Consider the following 22,681-nt stretch of genomic DNA (forward strand, 5'->3'; position numbering starts at 1 on the left):
GCAGCGCTAGGTGACGATTTGCAAAGTTCAACGTTTTTTTATCCTTTTACAATTCGGACCTCCCTACGGGGAAATTCAGACTGTAATTTTTTGTAAAAATTTTTGAAATGGAATTATGCTTACCTATGAAATATTTATCGGAGAAACTCCTTAATACAGTGAAAACCCGTTTTTATCAGCCCCTAATTTTGTTAGCCTTTCGACCCGATTTCGTTAACCAGCCAGGTTTATGAGGCTATGTATATGAAATAATGTTTAATATTTTAACAGTTTCGGATTATAAAAGAAAATAAATAGATATGTTTTGTCATTGCCTCCATTTTGTCAACCAAAGATGCACCAAACGGGTCTGATAAAAACGGGTCTTCAATGTAAGTAAAAAAATAAATTGCTTTGCAAAAACTTAATCTGATTAGTCACAGTTGTAAATTAGCGCATCATGGCGCATATTTTCTTCGATGAGGCGTGTTTAAGCGAGTGCGTAGCCGCAAGCCGCTGAGCGGTGGTTGATGGAATTGGGGGTCCGAATAGCCCTGTGCGCTTTTTTCGCACAAAGGTCGTGAGCTTCTTGAAACTATCTGTGTTTTCATCCAAACAAAAATTCTATAAAATAAGAGCGTCAAACTTTGCAAAAATAGCTTTTATCACGGTTCTGCTGTTATTATGATTTTTGTTTCGAGGATGGCAAAAAAATTAAACACGTTGTATCTCTTTAAAAAAAAAAACAAAGAATTAGATTCAACTGTCAAAAATAATGTTTTAGAATAGTGGTTCCACGAATATGTACGTCAGCCAGAGTCTTACGATTTTCTAAGAAATCAAGGGGATCCGAATTGCCCCCACGGTTTTAATAGCCCAGTGTTCAACAGTTACTCACAAGGAACTGAAATGGATAAATTCAATAGATTTATTTGATTTGATCGCCGTGGTAGGTCCTCTGTGCTGACACAGATTTCGGGCAGACAAAATAACTAACGGTTGCGTAATGAGATTTTTCATGCTTTCATTAGTACCACTTCGGTTGCGCATTCGTCGAGTAGCGCCCCGATGAGTGCTCATCGATGTTTCTCTCGTTAGCCATGGGACAAACTGGCGCCAATAACCACGTTTTTGGGCTTTAATCAAGCTGTTCATTTTCGATTCCAATATCGTGTACTTCATGAAGTTGTCCGGGATTCCAGTCTTTTGGAAACATTTTCCGAATATATACCTGAGTACTCTTTGTCCCACAACGGGGTTGAAAATTTTTCGTGGGAGTTCGCGTTAAATTAAAGTTTGAATCGTGATTTCGAGAATCAAGCCAGCTAAGGAACTTGATTTCGTTGAATATTGAGGACGCGGAACTCTTCCAACCAAGATTCCACGTGTCTTCGAAGGATGGGATCGCTGCGAAGAATTGCCATTTAGCAGTCAACTTCTTCAATAATGTTTTCACTGTGGGAAGAAACACTATAAAAAAACTCTAGGGGCCGATTTTTTCACCCAAGCCTGTTTTTTTTGCGGTAAACCTGATTTAAAACATAAGTATGGGTAAAGAAATCGGCTCTCTCAGGAATCAGCTATGTTGAAAGCTGTGAATATCCAGTCAACGATGTCAGAAGATCTGACTGATCAACCTGAAATCTCTGGCTGAAATGTTAAAACACTACTTCAACAGATTCACACAAATCAAACTCGAATCGGAGAACACACCATCTATCTCGACTTTGCGGGACGGTACGTAGTTGCGGTAATCTCTCGTAAATCTCTTTCCCTGTGGCAGACTGGACAGCTTAATTCTGAGCTTTTCCGACCGAAGCTTGGAAATTTCGGCATGGGCCTAATTCATTGTTTACCACTGCACTAGTCCAAGAGATGATCATCAAAGGCCTTCCCATTCGGTTGTTTATGATTTCAATTTAGGGTTTAGCTTTGTCAACAGCTAGATTGATCAGAATTTTTGGAGACGAGTTTTAGCTCATGGCTAAACAAAGCACTTTTTGCTTCACAACTTTTACACAAATTTTTATTAAGCTCAAAAGAAAACACAACTACAATTTTCGATTTTTCCTCGAAAAGAATTAGATAAATTACCTTTTACCCGGTTCCCAGATGTTCATCTCCCCTTAACAAATCATATGCATATTCTATAGGATCAACCCAAATTACCCGTAAAATCCTGCCCATCGCCTGTTGCCAATCGTGCATACAGGAAGCACGGCATTAATAGCTATTACTCGAAAGCACTTTCCCAGCTGCTGACGTCGACGTCGACACTACACGAAATCAGTTTCCCTGATCGTTGTACTGTGGACGGCCAAGCCGGCGGCGGGTGGGAAAAAAATACATAAGCAGATGAAAAGTCCCATAAATCAACTCACCACCTATCTATCCCTCACGTACCATCCCCTCCGGTTTCCTGGATGGGCGCGCGGTAGTGGTTGGGAAATAAACGGGGGTTTACTACTACTCCACCCCACCGAAGAAGGTAGCGGCGGCAAGTAGATTCTGCGAAGCAACCAATCTAATTCAATTTAATCTATTCGCCTTCTGCTTTTTGCACCGGTGCTTGGCGGTGGTGATGGTCGTCGTCGTCGTCGTCGGTTGGTTGGTCGGACGGCGGAAAACACAACCGCGATGGATGCACATGTACCTAAGCGTTAATCTAGCGAAGCTGAGAAACAGTTTTTCGCTCACCCATCATGGTCGACGTGACTGGATCTCTGAACGTTCATCAACACAGCAGCTAATGGACAGAGGAGTTCTGCTGCGCGGTGTGTGTGTCTTCTTCGTTTGTGAAGTTGGTACAAGGTCAAGGTGCGACTACCGGATGGCGAATGGTCCACCCGACCGCTGAAAGACACGTGCTGTGCGGAATGTTAAAACTGATAACGACTTGAATGGCGAGCTTTGTGGTTTCGTGTGTTTACGTCGTCAAAACCACGTTTTGCGGTGCTGAAAATGCCTCCGACTGGTCGTAGTTGGCTGTGTTGAGAGCTACCGATGGAATCGTGTTGGGATGATAACTTTGTAGCAACGGATTCGATTTTGTGCTCACAACATACTTCGATCAGCCTTCATATGTCTGGCTACCGTTACAACGTTAAAGACAAAGCACGGCAATAATAAAAGTCAAAACCCTGCTAATTGAAGATAATCTTTTCCTACAATCATATAAACAATGTTCTAGCAGATGTAACAAAAAGTGATTGATGCATACCCGAAAGTACAACACTTCGACCTCCATCCGAAAACCAAACACGGTGAATAATCTCGCAGGGGGCGGACGCCCCGAATTGCAAGCACAAGTTAATAATCCACTTGCCGGGCATAAACAAACCTCCGCCGATGGCAAACAACTCAACAGGATGATAATGATGCTGATGGTTGGAGTGTACGTGTGTATGTGGGAAGAGACCAGAAGGGTGGTAAATCCGTTCGCAAGCAATAAATACCATTTTCCCGAAAAAAAAATCTGAGCTGAGGTTTTACTGGGCGTTTTTCGCCAACACACTAACTGCTGGGAATACCCGCTCCCGAGTGAGTTTCGTCATGCACTTCCAAAAGACGGCTAGCGGCGACGACCGGAAGCGTGCCGTGCGTGGTGATAAAGTGGGGGGAGGGGTGAGTGAAATCGGCATTTTCACCGTTTAAAAATAGATATTTTTGCGGGTGCAGATTAAGCTGCGTCCTCGAGTTGCTACTGTTGGCCGCCGGGAAAGTGTGGTTTTACGTGTCTAGTGGAACCGAGGAAAACGCATAAAATACGGGAAATCACTAATCCCTGGTTTGTTTCATGGTAAAGTTACTCACTCGAACCACTCCTAGAGAGCTGAGTGAGTTGTAGCTGTAGCGTAGATGATTCGCGAGTAATTTTGGAAATTTACTGGAAAACTGCTGACACTGGGGGGTGAGTCGCAAAATTGACGGTTTTATTTCTTGATGGTCAGTTCAAATTTTAACACTTACAAGCATATTACTATGCCAGTTTGAAAACTTAATTTCTAAGGAAGAAATTGTTTACTTTTAAAATGTTTATTAAAGAGAATCACAACTGAGTTGTTGGTGTCGTTTTTACAAAATTTTAGTACAAAGCGAGAAAAATTTTAGCATTTCCAAGTTCACAAACTTTTTACTTACGAAAGTCCCCTTTATTCAGTTCCACCATCTACGCCATTCAGGTGCTTAAATTAACCTAAGCAAAACACAGGGCAACCTAAAAACTAGGACTGATGCGACGAAGTCGACACTTTAATCCTAGCATACAAAAAAGAAAAAATATTTATTGCGTCAATAAACGAACACACAGCCAGCTGTGATGGTCGACATATTCGCAATAAGTTGTTTTTCCGCGATCACCGAACACTTCCTGCATATTTTATTACAACAAAATCCCATAAAACCGTTGGTCTAAGACGTCTGAGTTTTACGATTCTGTTCGCCCACTCGTTTCCAACTGCACAATATACAGGCACTTGAGGTTTAGACCAATCTATTAACCCTTTCATGGCCTGTATTCCACAATCCTAACGTAAGCATTTAGCACAATATACGCGAAAAAACGTATCACAAGGTTGACCGCCTTCTAACAGCCACACTTTATTGGGGGTTCGCGATTACCGCGGAACGCGGAACATTAGTCTATGTGGGTGGCTGCATGCGCGGCAATTTGCGTGCAAAAAATCAAACATAAACATACACTCACGTGCCTCTTCGGCGTTGGTTTAACTGTACCTATATCGGATCTATGTATTACTCGCATATTAGCAAGCAGCACAACCTTCGTCAGCAGCGTGCCACCCGAAAGTGCCAGATTTGTTTATGTTTTGGCCATCGGCTACTATGTTCTGTTTACATCTGACACCGACTGAGGAGACTGCGTAATTTCTACAGACTAGAGTGGTGTAGATGTTTATTTTACATTTACATCGGAAAGCTGATTATCAAATTATTATCAATTGGATATGCTCTTTTGGATTTATTTTTAGCTATGCGTCACATTGAATTTTCATGAGAGTACCACAATAACAGTCAATGAATGTTTAAAATAATAAACCCTTAATTTTCAGTCACCGAAAAATTGTGTTTGTCGTAAAGCTTGTGTTTTTCTTTGTTTCGATTATAGAGGTTGTCTAATTTGAGCACATATTTCTGGCAGAAACCAGCCAAAAAAATCCCGACGGACTTCGATGTGCTATATGAAAAAATTATGATTAGGCAAGAGATCTGTTCCTGTAGCAAGAAAACCAACATTTTCGTTACAGATAAACACTATGAATTCGGAAGTGAAGGAAGTTCCTCAACAAACGAATGTTACCCTTCATTAAGTGCCACGTTTTACGTTTTGGACAGACTTAGCCAGCTCACAGTACAGCAAGGACGTGCTATAATGATCTAATAGCACAGTATTGGACGATAATAAAGCGAAAACTGAAGATAAAGAGCAGAGCTTCCAGCGAGATCGATTGGATGGAGAATTAGTGGAAACCTATCTAACCACAGTTGCAGATTCCCTGCCAGATCAACAATCACCCTGAATAGTTACAAAGTGTCATGTCATAAGTGAATTGTAAAAACTTTCGGGAGATCCGGCCTTGGGCCCTTCAAAAAAAACTTATCGGCCGGAAAATGCTGCTTATCTTGTCATAAAATTGCTTGAAAACATTACTTTTTGACGTCACAATTAGTTTTATAAATCCTATTTTAAGTTATGCCAATGGTAATTTTTCCGAGCCCTACATCGGTGTTAGTCCTTAAGCAAGTATAATGCGACAAGTGTATGGATTTCTTTTCGAAGATCCATGATTCCGCTATAATTTACTCGAACTATGTAGCCTACAAAGTAGTTGTAAAACTAGCGTATTGATTCATGTTCAAACATGATTCATGTTTTCATGTTTGAACATGCTTCATGTTTTCATGTTCGAACATGATTCATGTTTTCATGTTCGAACATGATTCATGTTTTCATGTTCAAACATGATTCATGTTGGAACATGATTCATGTTTTCATGTTCGAACATGATTCATGTTTTCATGTTCGAACATGATTTATGTTTTCATGTTCGAACATGATTCATGTTTTCATGTTCGAACATGATTCATGTTCGAACATGATTCATGTTTTCATGTTCGAACATGATTCATGTTTTCATGTTCGAACATGATTCATGTTTGAACATGATTCATGTTTTCATGTTCGAACATGATTCATGTTTTCATGTTCGAACATGATTCATGTTTTCATGTTCGAACATGATTCATGTTGGAACATGATTCATGTTTTCATGTTCGAACATGATCCATGTTTTCATGTTCGAGCATGATTCATGTTCGAACATGATTCATGTTTTCATGTTCGAACATGATTCATGTTTTCATGTTCGAACATGATTCATGTTTTCATGTTCGAACATGATTCATGTTTTCATGTTCGAACATGATTCATGTTTTCATGTTCGAACATGATTCATGTTTTCATGTTCGAACATGATTCATGTTCGAACATGATTCATGTTTTCATGTTCGAACCAGATTCATGTTTTCATGTTCGAACATGATTCATGTTTTCATGTTCGAGCATGATTCATGTTCGAACATGATTCATGTTTTCATGTTCGAACATGATTCATGTTTTCATGTTTAAACATGATCCATGTTTTCATGTTCGAACATGATTCATGTTTTCATGTTCGAACATGAATCATGTTTAAACATGATCTATGTTTTCACGTTCGAACATGATTCATGTTTTCATGTTCAAACATGGTTCATGTTTTCATGTTCGAACATGATTCATGTTTTCATGTTCGAACCTGATTCATGTTTTCATGTTCGAACATGATTCATGTTTTCATGTTCGAACCTGATTCATGTTTTCATGTTCGTACCTGATTCATGTTGGAACATGATTCATGTTCGAACATGATTCATGTTTTCATGTTCGAACATGATTCATATTGGAACATGATTCATGTTTTCATGTTCGAACATGATTCATGTTTTCATGTTCGAACATGATTCATGTTCGAACATGATTCATGTTTTCATGTTCGAACATGATTCATGTTGGAACATGATTCATGTTTTCATGTTCGAACATGATTCATGTTGGAACATGATTCATGTTTTCATGTTCGAGCATGATTCATGTTCGAACATGATTCATGTTCGAACATGATTCATGTTTTCATGTTCGAACATGATTCATGTTCGAGCATGATTCATGTTCGAACATGATTCATGTTCGAACATGATTCATGTTTTCATGTTCGAACATGATTCATGTTTTCATGTTCGAACATGATTCATGTTTTCATGTGCGAACATGATTCATGTTTTCATGTTCGAACATGATTCATGTTTTCATGTTCGAACATGAATCATGTTTAAACATGATTCATGTTTTCATGTTCGAACATGATTCATGTTTTCATGTTCGAACCTGATTCATGTTTTCATGTTCGAACATGATTCATGTTTTCATGTTCGAACATGATTCATGTTTTCATGTTCGAACATGATTCATGTTCGAACATGATTCATGTTTTCATGTTCGAACATGATTCATGTTTTCATGTTCGAACATGATTCATGTTTAAACATGATTCATGTTTTCATGTTCGAACATGATTCATGTTTTCATGTTCGAACATGATTCATGTTTAAACACGATTCATGTTTTCATGTTTAAACACGATTCATGTTTTCATGTTCGAACATGATTCACGTCTTCTTGTTCGAACATGATTCATGTTTTCATGTTCGAACATGATTCATGTTTTCATGTGCGAACATGATTCATGTTTTCATGTTCGAACATGATTCATGTTTTCATGTTCGAACATGAATCATGTTTAAACATGATTCATGTTTTCATGTTCGAACATGATTCATGTTTTCATGTTCGAACCTGATTCATGTTTTCATGTTCGAACATGATTCATGTTTTCATGTTCGAACATGATTCATGTTTTCATGTTCGAACATGATTCATGTTCGAACATGATTCATGTTTTCATGTTCGAACATGATTCATGTTTTCATGTTCGAACATGATTCATGTTTAAACATGATTCATGTTTTCATGTTCGAACATGATTCATGTTTTCATGTTCGAACATGATTCATGTTTAAACACGATTCATGTTTTCATGTTTAAACACGATTCATGTTTTCATGTTCGAACATGATTCACGTCTTCTTGTTCGAACATGATTCATGTTTTCATGTTCGAACATGATTCATGATTTCATGTTCGAACATGATTCATGATTTCATGTTCGAACATGATTCATGTTTTCATGTTCGAACATGATTCATGTTTTCATGTTTAAACATGATTCATGTTTTCATGTTTAAACATGATTCATGTTTTCATGTTCGAACATGATTCATGTTTTCATGTTCGAACATGATTCATGTTCGAACATGATTCATGTTCGAACATGATTCATGTTCGAGCATGATTCATGTTCGAGCATGATTCATGTTCGAGCATGATTCATGTTCGAACATGATTCATGTTTTCATGTTCGAACATGATTCATGTTTTCATGTTCGAACATGATTCATGTTTTCATGTGCGAACATGATTCATGTTTTCATGTTCGAACATGATTCATGTTTTCATGTTCGAACATGATTCATGTTTTCATGTTTTCATGTTCGAACATGAATCATGTTTAAACATGATTCATGTTTTCATGTTCGAACATGATTCATGTTTTCATGTTCGAACATGATTCATGTTTTCATGTTCGAACCTGATTCATGTTTTCATGTTCGAACATGATTCAGGTTTTCATGTTCGAACATGATTCATGTTTTCATGTTGAAACGTGATTCATGTTTTCATGTTCGAACATGATTCATGTTTTCATGTTCGAACATGAATCATGTTTAAACATGATTCATGTTTTCATGTTCGAACATGATTCATGTTCGAACATGATTCATATTGGAACATGATTCATGTTTTCATGTTCGAACATGATTCATGTTTTCATGTTCGAACATGATTCATGTTTTCATGTTCGAACATGATTCATGTTTTCATGTTCGAACATGATTCATGTTCGAACATGATTCATGTTTTCATGTTCGAACATGATTCATGTTTTCATGTTCGAACATGATTCATGTTTAAACATGATTCATGTTTTCATGTTCGAACATGATTCATGTTTTCATGTTCGAACATGATTCATGTTTAAACACGATTCATGTTTTCATGTTTAAACACGATTCATGTTTTCATGTTCGAACATGATTCACGTCTTCTTGTTCGAACATGATTCATGTTTTCATGTTTAAACATGATTCATGTTTTCATGTTCGAACATGATTCATGTTTTCATGTTCGAACATGATTCATGTTTTCATGTTCGAATATGATTCATGTTCGAACATGATTCATGTTCGAGCATGATTCATGTTCGAACATGATTCATGTTCGAACATGATTCATGTTCGAGCATGATTCATGTTCGAACATGATTCATGTTTTCATGTTCGAACATGATTCATGTTTTCATGTTCGAACATGATTCATGTTTTCATGTGCGAACATGATTCATGTTTTCATGTTCGAACATGATTCATGTTTTCATGTTCGAACATGATTCATGTTTAAACATGATTCATGTTTTCATGTTCGAACATGATTCATGTTTTCATGTTCGAACATGATTCATGTTTAAACACGATTCATGTTTTCATGTTTAAACACGATTCATGTTTTCATGTTCGAACATGATTCACGTCTTCTTGTTCGAACATGATTCATGTTTTCATGTTTAAACATGATTCATGTTTTCATGTTCGAACATGATTCATGTTTTCATGTTCGAACATGATTCATGTTTTCATGTTCGAATATGATTCATGTTCGAACATGATTCATGTTCGAGCATGATTCATGTTCGAACATGATTCATGTTCGAGCATGATTCATGTTCGAACATGATTCATGTTTTCATGTTCGAACATGATTCATGTTTTCATGTTCGAACATGATTCATGTTTTCATGTTCGAACCTGATTCATGTTTTCATGTTCGAACATGATTCAGGTTTTCATGTTCGAACATGATTCATGTTTTCATGTTGAAACATGATTCATGTTTTCATGTTCGAACATGATTCATGTTCGAACATTATTCATGTTTTCATGTTCGAACATGATTCATGTTTAAACATGATTCATGTTTTCATGTTCGAACATGATTCATGTTTTCATGTTCGAACATGATTCATGTTTAAACACGATTCATGTTTTCATGTTTAAACACGATTCATGTTTTCATGTTCGAACATGATTCACGTCTTCTTGTTCGAACATGATTCATGTTTTCATGTTTAAACATGATTCATGTTTTCATGTTCGAACATGATTCATGTTTTCATGTTCGAACATGATTCATGTTTTCATGTTCGAACATGAATCATGTTTAAACATGATTCATGTTTTCATGTTCGAACATGATTCATGTTTTCATGTTCGAACATGATTCATGTTTTCATGTTCGAACCTGATTCATGTTTTCATGTTCGAACATGATTCAGGTTTTCATGTTCGAACATGATTCATGTTTTCATGTTGAAACGTGATTCATGTTTTCATGTTCGAACATGATTCATGTTTTCATGTTCGAACATGAATCATGTTTAAACATGATTCATGTTTTCATGTTCGAACATGATTCATGTTCGAACATGATTCATATTGGAACATGATTCATGTTTTCATGTTCGAACATGATTCATGTTTTCATGTTCGAACATGATTCATGTTTTCATGTTCGAACATGATTCATGTTTTCATGTTCGAACATGATTCATGTTCGAACATGATTCATGTTTTCATGTTCGAACATGATTCATGTTTTCATGTTCGAACATGATTCATGTTTAAACATGATTCATGTTTTCATGTTCGAACATGATTCATGTTTTCATGTTCGAACATGATTCACGTCTTCTTGTTCGAACATGATTCATGTTTTCATGTTTAAACATGATTCATGTTTTCATGTTCGAACATGATTCATGTTTTCATGTTCGAACATGATTCATGTTTTCATGTTCGAATATGATTCATGTTCGAACATGATTCATGTTCGAGCATGATTCATGTTCGAACATGATTCATGTTCGAGCATGATTCATGTTCGAACATGATTCATGTTTTCATGTTCGAACATGATTCATGTTTTCATGTTCGAACATGATTCATGTTTTCATGTGCGAACATGATTCATGTTTTCATGTTCGAACATGATTCATGTTTTCATGTTCGAACATGATTCATGTTTTCATGTTCGAACATGATTCATGTTTTCATGTTTAAACATGATTCATGTTTTCATGTTCGAACATGATTCATGTTTTCATGTTCGAACATGATTCATGTTTTCATGTTCGAATATGATTCATGTTCGAACATGATTCATGTTCGAGCATGATTCATGTTCGAACATGATTCATGTTCGAGCATGATTCATGTTCGAACATGATTCATGTTTTCATGTTCGAACATGATTCATGTTTTCATGTTCGAACATGATTCATGTTTTCATGTGCGAACATGATTCATGTTTTCATGTTCGAACATGATTCATGTTTTCATGTTCGAACATGATTCATGTTTTCATGTTCGAACATGAATCATGTTTAAACATGATTCATGTTTTCATGTTCGAACATGATTCATGTTTTCATGTTCGAACATGATTCATGTTTTCATGTTCGAACATGATTCATGTTTTCATGTTCGAACCTGATTCATGTTTTCATGTTCGAACATGATTCAGGTTTTCATGTTCGAACATGATTCATGTTTTCATGTTGAAACATGATTCATGTTTTCATGTTCGAACATGATTCATGTTCGAACATTATTCATGTTTTCATGTTCGAACATGATTCATGTTTAAACATGATTCATGTTTTCATGTTCGAACATGATTCATGTTTTCATGTTCGAACATGATTCATGTTTAAACACGATTCATGTTTTCATGTTTAAACACGATTCATGTTTTCATGTTCGAACATGATTCACGTCTTCTTGTTCGAACATGATTCATGTTTTCATGTTTAAACATGATTCATGTTTTCATGTTCGAACATGATTCATGTTTTCATGTTCGAACATGATTCATGTTTTCATGTTCGAACATGAATCATGTTTAAACATGATTCATGTTTTCATGTTCGAACATGATTCATGTTTTCATGTTCGAACATGATTCATGTTTTCATGTTCGAACATGATTCAGGTTTTCATGTTCGAACATGATTCATGTTTTCATGTTGAAACATGATTCATGTTTTCATGTTCGAACATGATTCATGTTCGAACATTATTCATGTTTTCATGTTCGAACATGATTCATGTTTTCATGTTCGAACATGATTCATGTTTTCATGTTCGAACATGATTCATGTTTTCATGTTCGAACATGATTCATGTTTTCATGTTCGAACATGATTCATGTTTTCATTTTCGAACATGAAAACATGAATCATGTTTGAACATGAAAACATGATTCATGTTCGAACATGATTCATGTTTTCATGTTCGAACATGATTCATGTTTTCATGTTCGAACATGATTCATGTTTTCATGTTCGAACATGATTCATGTTTTCATGTTCGAACATGATTCATGTTTTCATGTTCGAACATGATTCATGTTTTCATGTTCGAACATGATTCATGTTTTTATGTTCGAACATGATTCATGTTTTCATGTTCGAACATGATTCATGTTCGAACATGATTCATGTTTTCATGTTCGTACATGATTCATGTTTTCATGTTCAAACATGATTCATGTTTTCATGTTCAAACATGATTCATGTTCGAACATGATTCATGTTTTCATGTTCGAACATGATTCATGTTTTCATGTTCGAACATGATTCATGTTTTCATGTTCAAACATGATTCATGTTTTCATGTTCGAACATGATTCATGTTCGAACATGATTCATGTTCGAACATGATTCATGTTTTCATGTTCAAACATGATTCATGTTTTCATGTTCGAACATGATTCGTGTTTTCATGTTCGAACATGATTCATGTTTTTATGTTCGAACATGATTCATGTTTTCATGTTCGAACATGGTTCATGTTTTCATGTTCGAACATGAAAACATGAATCATGTTTGAACATGAAAACATGATTCATGTTCGAACATGAAAACATGATTCATGTTCGAACATGATTCATGTTTTCATGTTCGAACATGATTCATGTTTTCATGTTCGAACATGATTCATGTTTTCATGTTCGAACATGATTCATGTTTTCATGTTCGAACATGATTCATGTTTTCATGTTCGAACATGATTCATGTTTTCATGTTCGAACATGATTCATGCTCGAACATGAATCATGTTTTTATGTTCGAACATGATTCATGTTTTCATGTTCGAACATGATTCATGTTTTCATGTTCAAACATGATTCATGTTTTCATGTTCGAACATGATTCATGTTTTCATGTTAAAACATGATTCATGTTCAAACATGATTCATGTTCAAACATGATTCATGTTTTCATGTTCAAACATGATTCATATTTTCATGTTCGAACATGATTCATGTTCAAACATGATTCATGTTCAAACATGATTCATGTTTTCATGTTCGAACATGATTCATGTTCGAACATGATTCATGTTTTCATGTTCGAACATGATTCATGTTTTCATGTTCGAACATGTTTCATGTTTTCATGTTCGAACATGTTTCATGTTTTCATGTTCGAACATGATTCATGTTTTCATGTTCGAACATGATTCATGTTTTCATGTTCGAACATGAATCATGTTTTTATGTTTAAACATGATTCATGTTTTTATGTTCAAACATGAATCATGTTTTCATGTTCAAACATGATTCATGTTTGCTGTCAACAACTAATCTTATTTTGTCCGTCAAATTTAAGTCACTTTTTGAGAATGACTGGAGAGTAATTCGTTTCAAGCCATTCTAAAATTTTACAAAAAATCGGCTCTTGTCAAGACCCTCAAACGTTACAGTAAGAATTGCAAATAGTTCTTTTCAACTCATACTTCTTGATTTTAGTATTCGGAAATGTTCATACTGCTGCCAACTGTAGGTTTATTTTCAACGGATAGAAGTAGTATATACTTCTTATAATGAAGTTCACGTTTTGAGAACATTTTTTTATGAAATGACTATATCATGAAATTCTCCATCCAAACGACAATTTTAAACAGTTCCTTCTAATTAATCCAGTAATTTCAACGAATAGATTATTTTTTCTAAAACAGTTTACTGTATCGATTCTGTTGGCCGCTTTCGGCAAATTTAAGACTAAATTGAAGGGCGTATAAGTATTCTTGAGCGAACCAGTTATAAACTTAGAACGGAAAACTAGGAAGAGACTGGTATAAGTTTTCTCAGTTGGTTGCATTTCTCCGATTTTTTTGTGCTTCTTAGGAGCGTATAAAAGATCTAGAACTTCCTATGATTTTGTTCGAGTAAATTCCACAAAATGATTTGTACAAATCTTAAGAGTTTTAAAGGGCAATAAAATAGACCAGAAATCGTAGCAAGACGTTAAATAGTTAATTAGCTGCGCTTGTTCGGCTCTATGTTTACATTAAAAGAGTACATTTTCAGTTGGATGGTATCAAAGGTATCAAAATAAAACAAATCTTCATTGAGTCCTGTGTTAATTCATGATTTGACAAAGACCACTCCTCTCACTATCGGGCGAGCATACAGCAACTTAGTACTAGGGGGTTTGCTAGGAAACACAAATAGTGTTTTTGTTTTTGGAGCTAGTGTCAATCCGGCGCTAGCTTAGTCTTGTTACTAAGTTAGGGTCGGATTCTGAAGAGAGAGCTCGAAACGGGTCTATATTAATTCATTCAGTTATAGGTTTTGTGCCCTTTACGCGAAAATGTGGTTTGAAATAATTTTCTACTTAATAAAGAAGAAAAAAGGTTTGTACCTAAATTTTCTCCACTATGGAGAAAGACAGCAGGTGGCCGTAGCCGTCCGAAAGAAAGATGGCTTTTTCTTCAACTCTCGAGTCATCTTATAGATTTGTTCCTATACGGTTTTCCCCTCGAAATTTTTCGAATAGATTCTCCGTTTTAGGTTCGTCCAGAAAATTCGGATTCGACTACCGCTTCATCGTGAAGATATTCAATATTGGCCAAACACTTTGACCATCTGACCGGTCGCACTTCTCGGCCCAAAGCGCGGAGATTTCGCCACCTTACCCTCCGTTTGACTGCCGGAACCCGAATGCTCTCAGCTTTCTTCAGGATCACCAGGATCCTGTATCTTCTATATGGGCTGTATCTGATCGACACAATGTGCGCCACGACGACGGACTTCTTCGCTCCGGGATAGAGTTGGCGGTAGTTAAAATCCATTCACTCGCCATGGCTTTCGTAAACGAACTAATAGAACTGATCTCGTTGAATGTGTGGAATTCAACAACTGAATTTTTGTTCACTTAGAGGTATTGATTAAAAAAATCGATTTTCCGTCGCGCTGGATAAGAATTAAGAATTCTCAAAGATCAAACTTTTTTTCGAAGCTATGAAAACTTCTGTGTTTACAGACTTCCTTGAAGATTGCAGAACTTTTCTGAAGTTTACAAAATGTTCCGTTCGTAAAATTTGCAGAACATTCATGATATTCGTTAAACATCCATAAGTTAATGGATTTCCTGAGGTACTTACAGAACAATGTTGAATTTCTCAAAATTTTTAGTAAATTTCTTGAAGTTTGAATGAGTTTCGTAAAATTCGTAGGCACCACCTGAAATTTGTTAGACCTCCTAGGATATACACACACTATCGAGTTATATACTCAAATAAAGGACCAACTTACGTTTCGCATAGAACAGCTTCGAGTAATCGCAATCCATCCTGATCGGTAGCCCGGAGGCGTGATGATGATGGTGATGATCACTCCCGACGGTACTGGCCGCGGCCGCTGCCGCCAGCGACGGGAAATGGGGATGGTGTGCTGCTGCTGCTGCCGCTGCTGCAGCCGCTGCAGCAGACGAAGGATGATGATGGGGGTGGTGAATGGAAAGATGGGGATGGTGGTGGTGGTGAGCTGCTACCGGCGGTGTTAAACCACTGGTGCTGCTGCTGGCGTTGGAAGATGCAGCCGCCGCCGCTACTGCTGCGGCCACTGCCGATACACCGCCACCGACGTTTGTACCGATTTGGCCGGTTCCGATGCCGCCACCGCCACCGACGCTAGTGCCCGTGGGATAAGCGAGGGGGTTCAAAAAGGGATAGTTTCCTTTTTCAATTTTGACGGCTTTTAGGTCGCTTACAGGTGATGGAACAAGAATCGACAACAAATCGCGCACGAGAGGACGCGAACGCTGGAATCACTTTTGTATCGCGCTTCCTCGTTCCTTCTGATCCTCCACTCACCGAACTCTTTTCTTTTCAAAGCAAAAGCACTCACTTCTTGATCTTTTCATGTGCGGATCTAAAAAACAGCCAATTTCAATTAAGGCTTATCGTTAGCTAGGCTTTAGCTTCGGTTGAGATAGCACACTTTTCCAAGGTGTTACACCGCTTTGAACACCTTTGCACACATTAGTTCCGGGACCACAGAGAATCAGCCCGCCCAGCAAATGAAGCCTCTTGAAAATTGTTGATCTATCTTTATTGCCTTCTTCTAATGTTCATCTCTTTTCCAGCAAACAACGTAACGTTACGGGTTAATCTACCGGCCAAATGCGCCTATCCTTTATGTGTTTAAATTGAACTTCAAACAACAGCCACACGAATAAAGCGAAAGGATGATCACTTCACCGAGGGCATCGTAGGCAAACCAATCAACCGAAACCGAACTTGAACCGTGGCGAGATTGGAAAACAAACAATCCATCAGAGACCGACGAAGACGACGACGACGACCGAGAATCAACCACACACGCGGGAAATCTATTTTCACTTTGGCACTTCTTTCTTTTACTTTTTTCCTATTAGCATCCCAGCGGCCAGGCAGGATTTTTTCTTCACGATTCTACAGCGCCGTGACGGTTAAATTTACGGCATCACACAAATCACGCACTCTCGAGTGTTTTTCACTGCGGGCGTGTGTATACGCGGATCCTCGCGAACAAAGTTAGCAGCCGATCGTAGTAGCCTTTGAGAAAAAAATATCCAATTCGCACCGGTGAAAATATCCGTTTCACAAAATTCTCAGACGGTTTGTCGTTTCTTCCTCCGAATCGGACACCTAATCGTTAGTCCGTATGACATAATCACACCCGCCGTCAGAACTGTCACTCGACGAACGCCGTCGTGGTTGTCGTCCTAAGTCGTCACACCACAGCCAGGCACAGATCACAACAATCATCAAAATAGCTTCCGCATACGAGCAGCGGGAGCCCGAACCCACGCTTTCTCCGGTAATGCCAAAACTCGTGGTCGTTGCGGTTTGCACCAACAAAAGCTACTAAAACCGAAAACTGCAACAGGGAAGACGCTGAGACTCAGTCGTCGTCGAACACGACCGAGTGATGTGTGTTGTGCCCTGCTCGGCTCGAGAACACGGCTCAATAGCACTAACCAATTTTCCGATTCAATAGTTGGTAGGAAGGGACACCGCGCGCGCGTACCGTTCCCGACAATTTGATCTAGAATGGCAAAATTTAAATTATTACAAAACACACGCTGCTCGCTCGCCTGCTTGAGCCAAACCCAGCACCCGCATGTCGGTAATAGCTCTTCCGTCTTGTACTCTTTCTCTCTCTCGCACACACAGATCGGATCGGAGTGGAACCCACTCTCTGGGTGATGTGTTTCGATCGTCGTTTCAAACCATCCGGCCGAAGGTTTGTTGTCATACGAACTCGCCCACGTCACTCACTTCTCGGTAGCTGTTGGTGTTGTGCTTTTGGGTCGATCTGTGAAGAAAAATCGAGAGGGGTAACCGTTCAAAACTGGGCACCCTATCGTCGTCATTCGGGCTGAGTGATTTTGGCTTGGCGCTTCCTTTCCGTTGGGGAGGTCATCTCAGTACTCATTAGGCGACGGAAATTGGGTGCTCTTGGAAAATTGTGGCGTGGTGGTGATCAACAATTATTAACCCATTAGAATTTGTTCGATTGTGAGTAACTCCGGGGCACAGTGGTCAATTTTTGAATAATGTTGGATCTCGGGTATAACATTTTGGAAAATTTCGAGCTTGTAATGAGATTTTTGAGAATTTTTAAAACTTTCCTTCCAAAATTAGGGAATGTAAATTAAAGAGCAATATTAGAAATCTTTGAAAATCATTTTTGATAAAAAAGAACTGAGTTTTTAGTTGACGTACTCTATCAATGTGCTGAATATACTGACAGAATATCACGAACCGCTTTACTCGTTTTGAAAAATGATTATTGTTTCAAGATTTCTCATGGCATTTTTATTTGGTGCCACACTCATGGAGACATAAAAGTAATCAAATTTGGGAAGGACCTTAGTTAAAGCAAATCTGGAATAGTCAAAATGAAAAACATACATTCCAAAATGTTCAAATAGTTTTGTATGCTTCAACTGCCGACTTTTTGCTGTTGTTTTATCCTTTTTACCTATGAAATTGCGCTTATTATCCTGGAAAGAATGTCTTGGTGATTGATTGAATTCGGCCTTTATCTCTGTGATGTGGGGTGTAAAATGCTATAAAATCGTCAAAAAACACACTGCCACAGTGATTTTGTACTGTTCAAGTGATACATTTAATTTTTTCTTCCGAATCTCAGCTTTTTTCGCATCTTTTTTCCAAATTTTGTATTTGACCAGACTTACAACCTTTACTTAACCACTTGATTTTTTTATTTTTAGCGCCGTGTAATTTACATGAGGATACGTAATCCACGCTATGAGCTGTATTACTGCCCTTAATAATCGAAATACCAAATAACTTATATATGGAAGAAGTATACTTTTCTCTTCCTAACCTAGCAAACAAAAAGGTTATGATATCTCCCTGCCCATTGTGTTTGATGATGTAATTTGTAATAGGCATTCAACCAATGAAAACACCATCACCATGGTCCGGTAGATCCCATATTAAGACATTTTTTGTTCTATTGACAGGTTATTAAGACCATTTACAGTGTTTTTTTATGGTTGTGAAATTTAGCACGGACCATATTTATGACCTTTTCAAGGGGTTGTGTGGCATTGGAATCCATAAGAGTTTGCTCGAGTATGTTGATAGTGACGTGTCGAAAAAGCAAACGTAATATCATGGATTATGCATCGTTCGTAGTCGTTTTGTGAGTCAGCTAAACTTGCTAGCTTTGCAACTGTAATAGTAGCCTCGCAAATTTAAGATTTTGTTCGTCAATCAACTAAGGAACCCAAGATTATTGGATAATTTTCCGTCCGATTTGGAACGTTAAGGAGACATAGCAGTTTCTTATCCCGTTTGCTGACAAATTTTCAATTTTTTTTCTCGAAAGCGGAAAGGCAAATTGGGTTGGGAGTTCGTGCATATTGCAAAGCACGCTTTAGTCTGAATAACAATTTATAGTTGCATACGAAAGCGCCTTCATCACCTCTGACCATTTGAAGTTGCCAATGCAAAAAATAGATGAAATGCGGTACTATTGATTGGTGCTCGCACATTCATTAGAAAATTTGAAAAGGGTTTTAAAGCTTGTTAAATTATTTAGTCTTTGTTTTATCCGATTTTGAACAAAAACATTCTTTTTCATCGAAAATTTCATAAAAAATACTTGCGCTTAAAAGTTTCCAAAAAATATAAGTCAAAGACTAAATAAATTAATAAGCTGTTAAACGAAAAAAAGTTTTTTTGTTTATAGCAAACACATGACTATTTAACGTATTTGATGATTTCTAAACCTCAACAAACGTAAATTGTCAATTTGAGAGCAGTTTGTGTGTCTGAAAATTTCCCTTTTTCTATGGAGATAAAAAAAGCTCAATTTCGCTGAATAATCGACAATAATCTAAATATTTTAAAATACCAGCGATTGTTAGGACTATTTATGTTAAATTGTGCAGTTTATAGCATTAATTGACCTGTAATCTTTAAATAAAACATGTTTGATTATTAGTCGCTAATACATCAAAATGTTTTCGTGTGGCAAACATGTTACCGCCAACGTTTTTGGGCCTGTACAGCAGTGGTAGCTATATTGCCACTAACATTAATATTCAATAATAGTTATCAAAAAAACATGTACGTGTATTAAACGATATAAACTATGATATTTATTATAGAATGTATTGATTCTTTGCCTAAGTTATCACAAGAGTTCATACCAAAATTTATTTATTTTTCCTACTTCACGAGGGAGGCCTAGTTGGGGCGGCTTAAAAAATGTATTCCTAATTTTTTTGGGAAGAGTGAACTTCTAGGTTACGGATGTTTTGAGCTATGATTTGGCACAGCGTCGTTAGCCAACAGTCGATGGCCAGTGATGGATCCCCATAGTTTTCCTTACTTTTTCCTTTTTCTTGTTGACTATGAGTGAGTCGGGATATTCTAGGCTTGCTCATACGATAGAGGCTTTTCTATACTTTCCTCTCCACTCCCTGGCTCTACCTTGAGTAGTGTGGTTCTTTATAATAAAACGTTTCATATCTTCAAGTCAGTCGCTAATTGAATGTCGGTAAAACATAGGAAAAGAAAAAAATCACTCACCCATAGTCAGCTAAAAAGGGAAAAAATATAATATGATGTGTTTAAACTCTTTCCTATTTTTTATTTGCGGAGTTTCTTATCACGTTCTGACACATTTGATTAAATTTTTTGTATCGAAAAGGGAAAGCAAAATAAGCATATTGCTAAAGACATTGTAGTTTTGAACTATTTTAGTGTTATGCCGAAACCTCTGTACCACTACGGTACCAAGGATTGGTGTTTGCAAGTATATCGGTAAACATTCAAAAAGATTCGTCTTAACGCATACTCAATTATGTTGTGTTTGACCCATCCTCTTTCAAAAATTCAAATTATGAGCAAAATGGCGCGCATTCGAACAAAATGTCTTCAATTGGATACAAAATTAACTGTTCAAATTTGTCAAAAGCAATGGATTAGAGACCAGATAGTGTAGTAATCTTACCCACAATAAAAATTGAAAAGGACAGCTTGAGCGGTTTTTGAGCTATTCATGTTAACGATATCGATGACACGGTGTCGCGAAAAACGCGTGTTTTTTGCATATCAAAAATGCTTCCATTCAACGATAAATAATAGTCCGATGCATCTAATTATAAGACCCTGTAATAAAATCTACTTACAAAAAATGTAAAAATAATTAGAGCTTGGTACAACCAACGAAACTATGTCAATTTTTCGAATTTCTTCAATCGGTATTGAGTATTTGTTCTTAAAATGTTAATATTTCGAAATATTTATATATTGTAACATAGGAAAAATAAGAGCCAAATAGGCACAAACCCCGTCTTTTTCTATTAAATCGAATATACGAACATTCTTTACAAATCACAATTCGAAACTACAGATAATATGTCAAAAAGCACATAATAACATAAAACCGAAGATCACACTAATCGCACTTGACATAGCTCCTTTATAATCCCGTGCAAAGAGAATAGTGAAAGAGACGCAGAGTGAAAATCAGTCAAAACGGCAACACTCCCTTTACGATGATTTCAACACTAGAATTTGGCAACCGTTTCCAAAGGCAGCACTTTAAATGACTCCTATTATATTTTGAAAACAAACCTTTTGTCGATCGTTGGATTTGTTTATCAAACGATGTGCATTTCGAAACAAAGAGATGAAATAATTCTAAAACTTGTTTTTACTCATACATAGACTCTAGAATGCACCTTACAATCACGATTGCACTAAATTCTGACGAAAATTCAAATTTTTTTTTGATAGATTTACAATACTTATCTCCTCCAACTCAGGCATGAGTAATGTTTATTTACATTGCACGATTGGTCTGCTCAATAAGGTATTTTTGGCTTCACACTATTCGTCTCTTTCCCTATTCTCTTTGATCCCGTGATATTATATTGTGGAACAGTGTTGCAGGTTCACCGAATCTCAAAAGGTGGAAAAACTCATTAAAGGTACTGTACATTGAACTGAACGAAGATATTTCTGGAACTCCGATCTATCAGCTGCTCGATGAAAAAACCAGGTCGAATAGCACTGCGCTTGAATTAGATTGTGCTAGTGTGTTCAAGCTGTCGATTTCGGATGTCAACACATACGCTACACTTAGTGATTTCTTCTCTTTTCGAGCGTATTAAGACCAGACAACCGGCAACGAGCTTTATAAGAAGGCAAGTTCATTAGATTTACCCCACGTAGGTACATTAGAGCATAACACGGAAGAGTCCAGATTTGATTATTGACTAGTGGTTTCGAAAAGTAAATTTCGAATATATTAAAGCGGCGAGATGTTTCGCGCAGTCAACTCTTTCCAGCGCAATGGTTCCGATGGCGTAATTGAAATCGAACACATTTTATTATTTCCGTTTCCTGACAGCCAGCAACATAATCGTGCAGAAAAAAGTTTTGTTTATTTTTTAAGCACAATATCGTGATAAATGTGGTCCAATGCTGTCTTTTAATCAGTGTGGGTGGCAACAACTTAAAATTCTTTAGTGTAAGCTCCATGAGGTTGGTGAAAACGGATCTACTCGAGACGAATCCATGCTGCTCAGGAGATATA

General features: G+C 37.1%; 1 protein-coding gene across 1 annotated transcript in view; it reads right to left on the reverse strand.

Moving 5' to 3' along the window:
- The window catches only part of LOC131691198 (protein scalloped), a 294,222-nt gene extending 278,194 nt beyond the window's left edge, over positions 1–16,028 (reverse strand). The window contains exon 1 of the mRNA XM_058977434.1: positions 15,869–16,028. Within this exon, the coding sequence (XP_058833417.1) occupies positions 15,869–15,905 (37 nt within the window). The 5' untranslated portion in view covers positions 15,906–16,028. The remainder of the gene's footprint in view (positions 1–15,868) is intronic.
- Between the last annotated feature and the right edge of the window lie 6,653 nt (positions 16,029–22,681).

This window comes from Topomyia yanbarensis, chromosome 1 (assembly GCF_030247195.1).
Source record: "Topomyia yanbarensis strain Yona2022 chromosome 1, ASM3024719v1, whole genome shotgun sequence".
NCBI classification, from domain to species: Eukaryota; Metazoa; Arthropoda; class Insecta; order Diptera; family Culicidae; genus Topomyia; species Topomyia yanbarensis.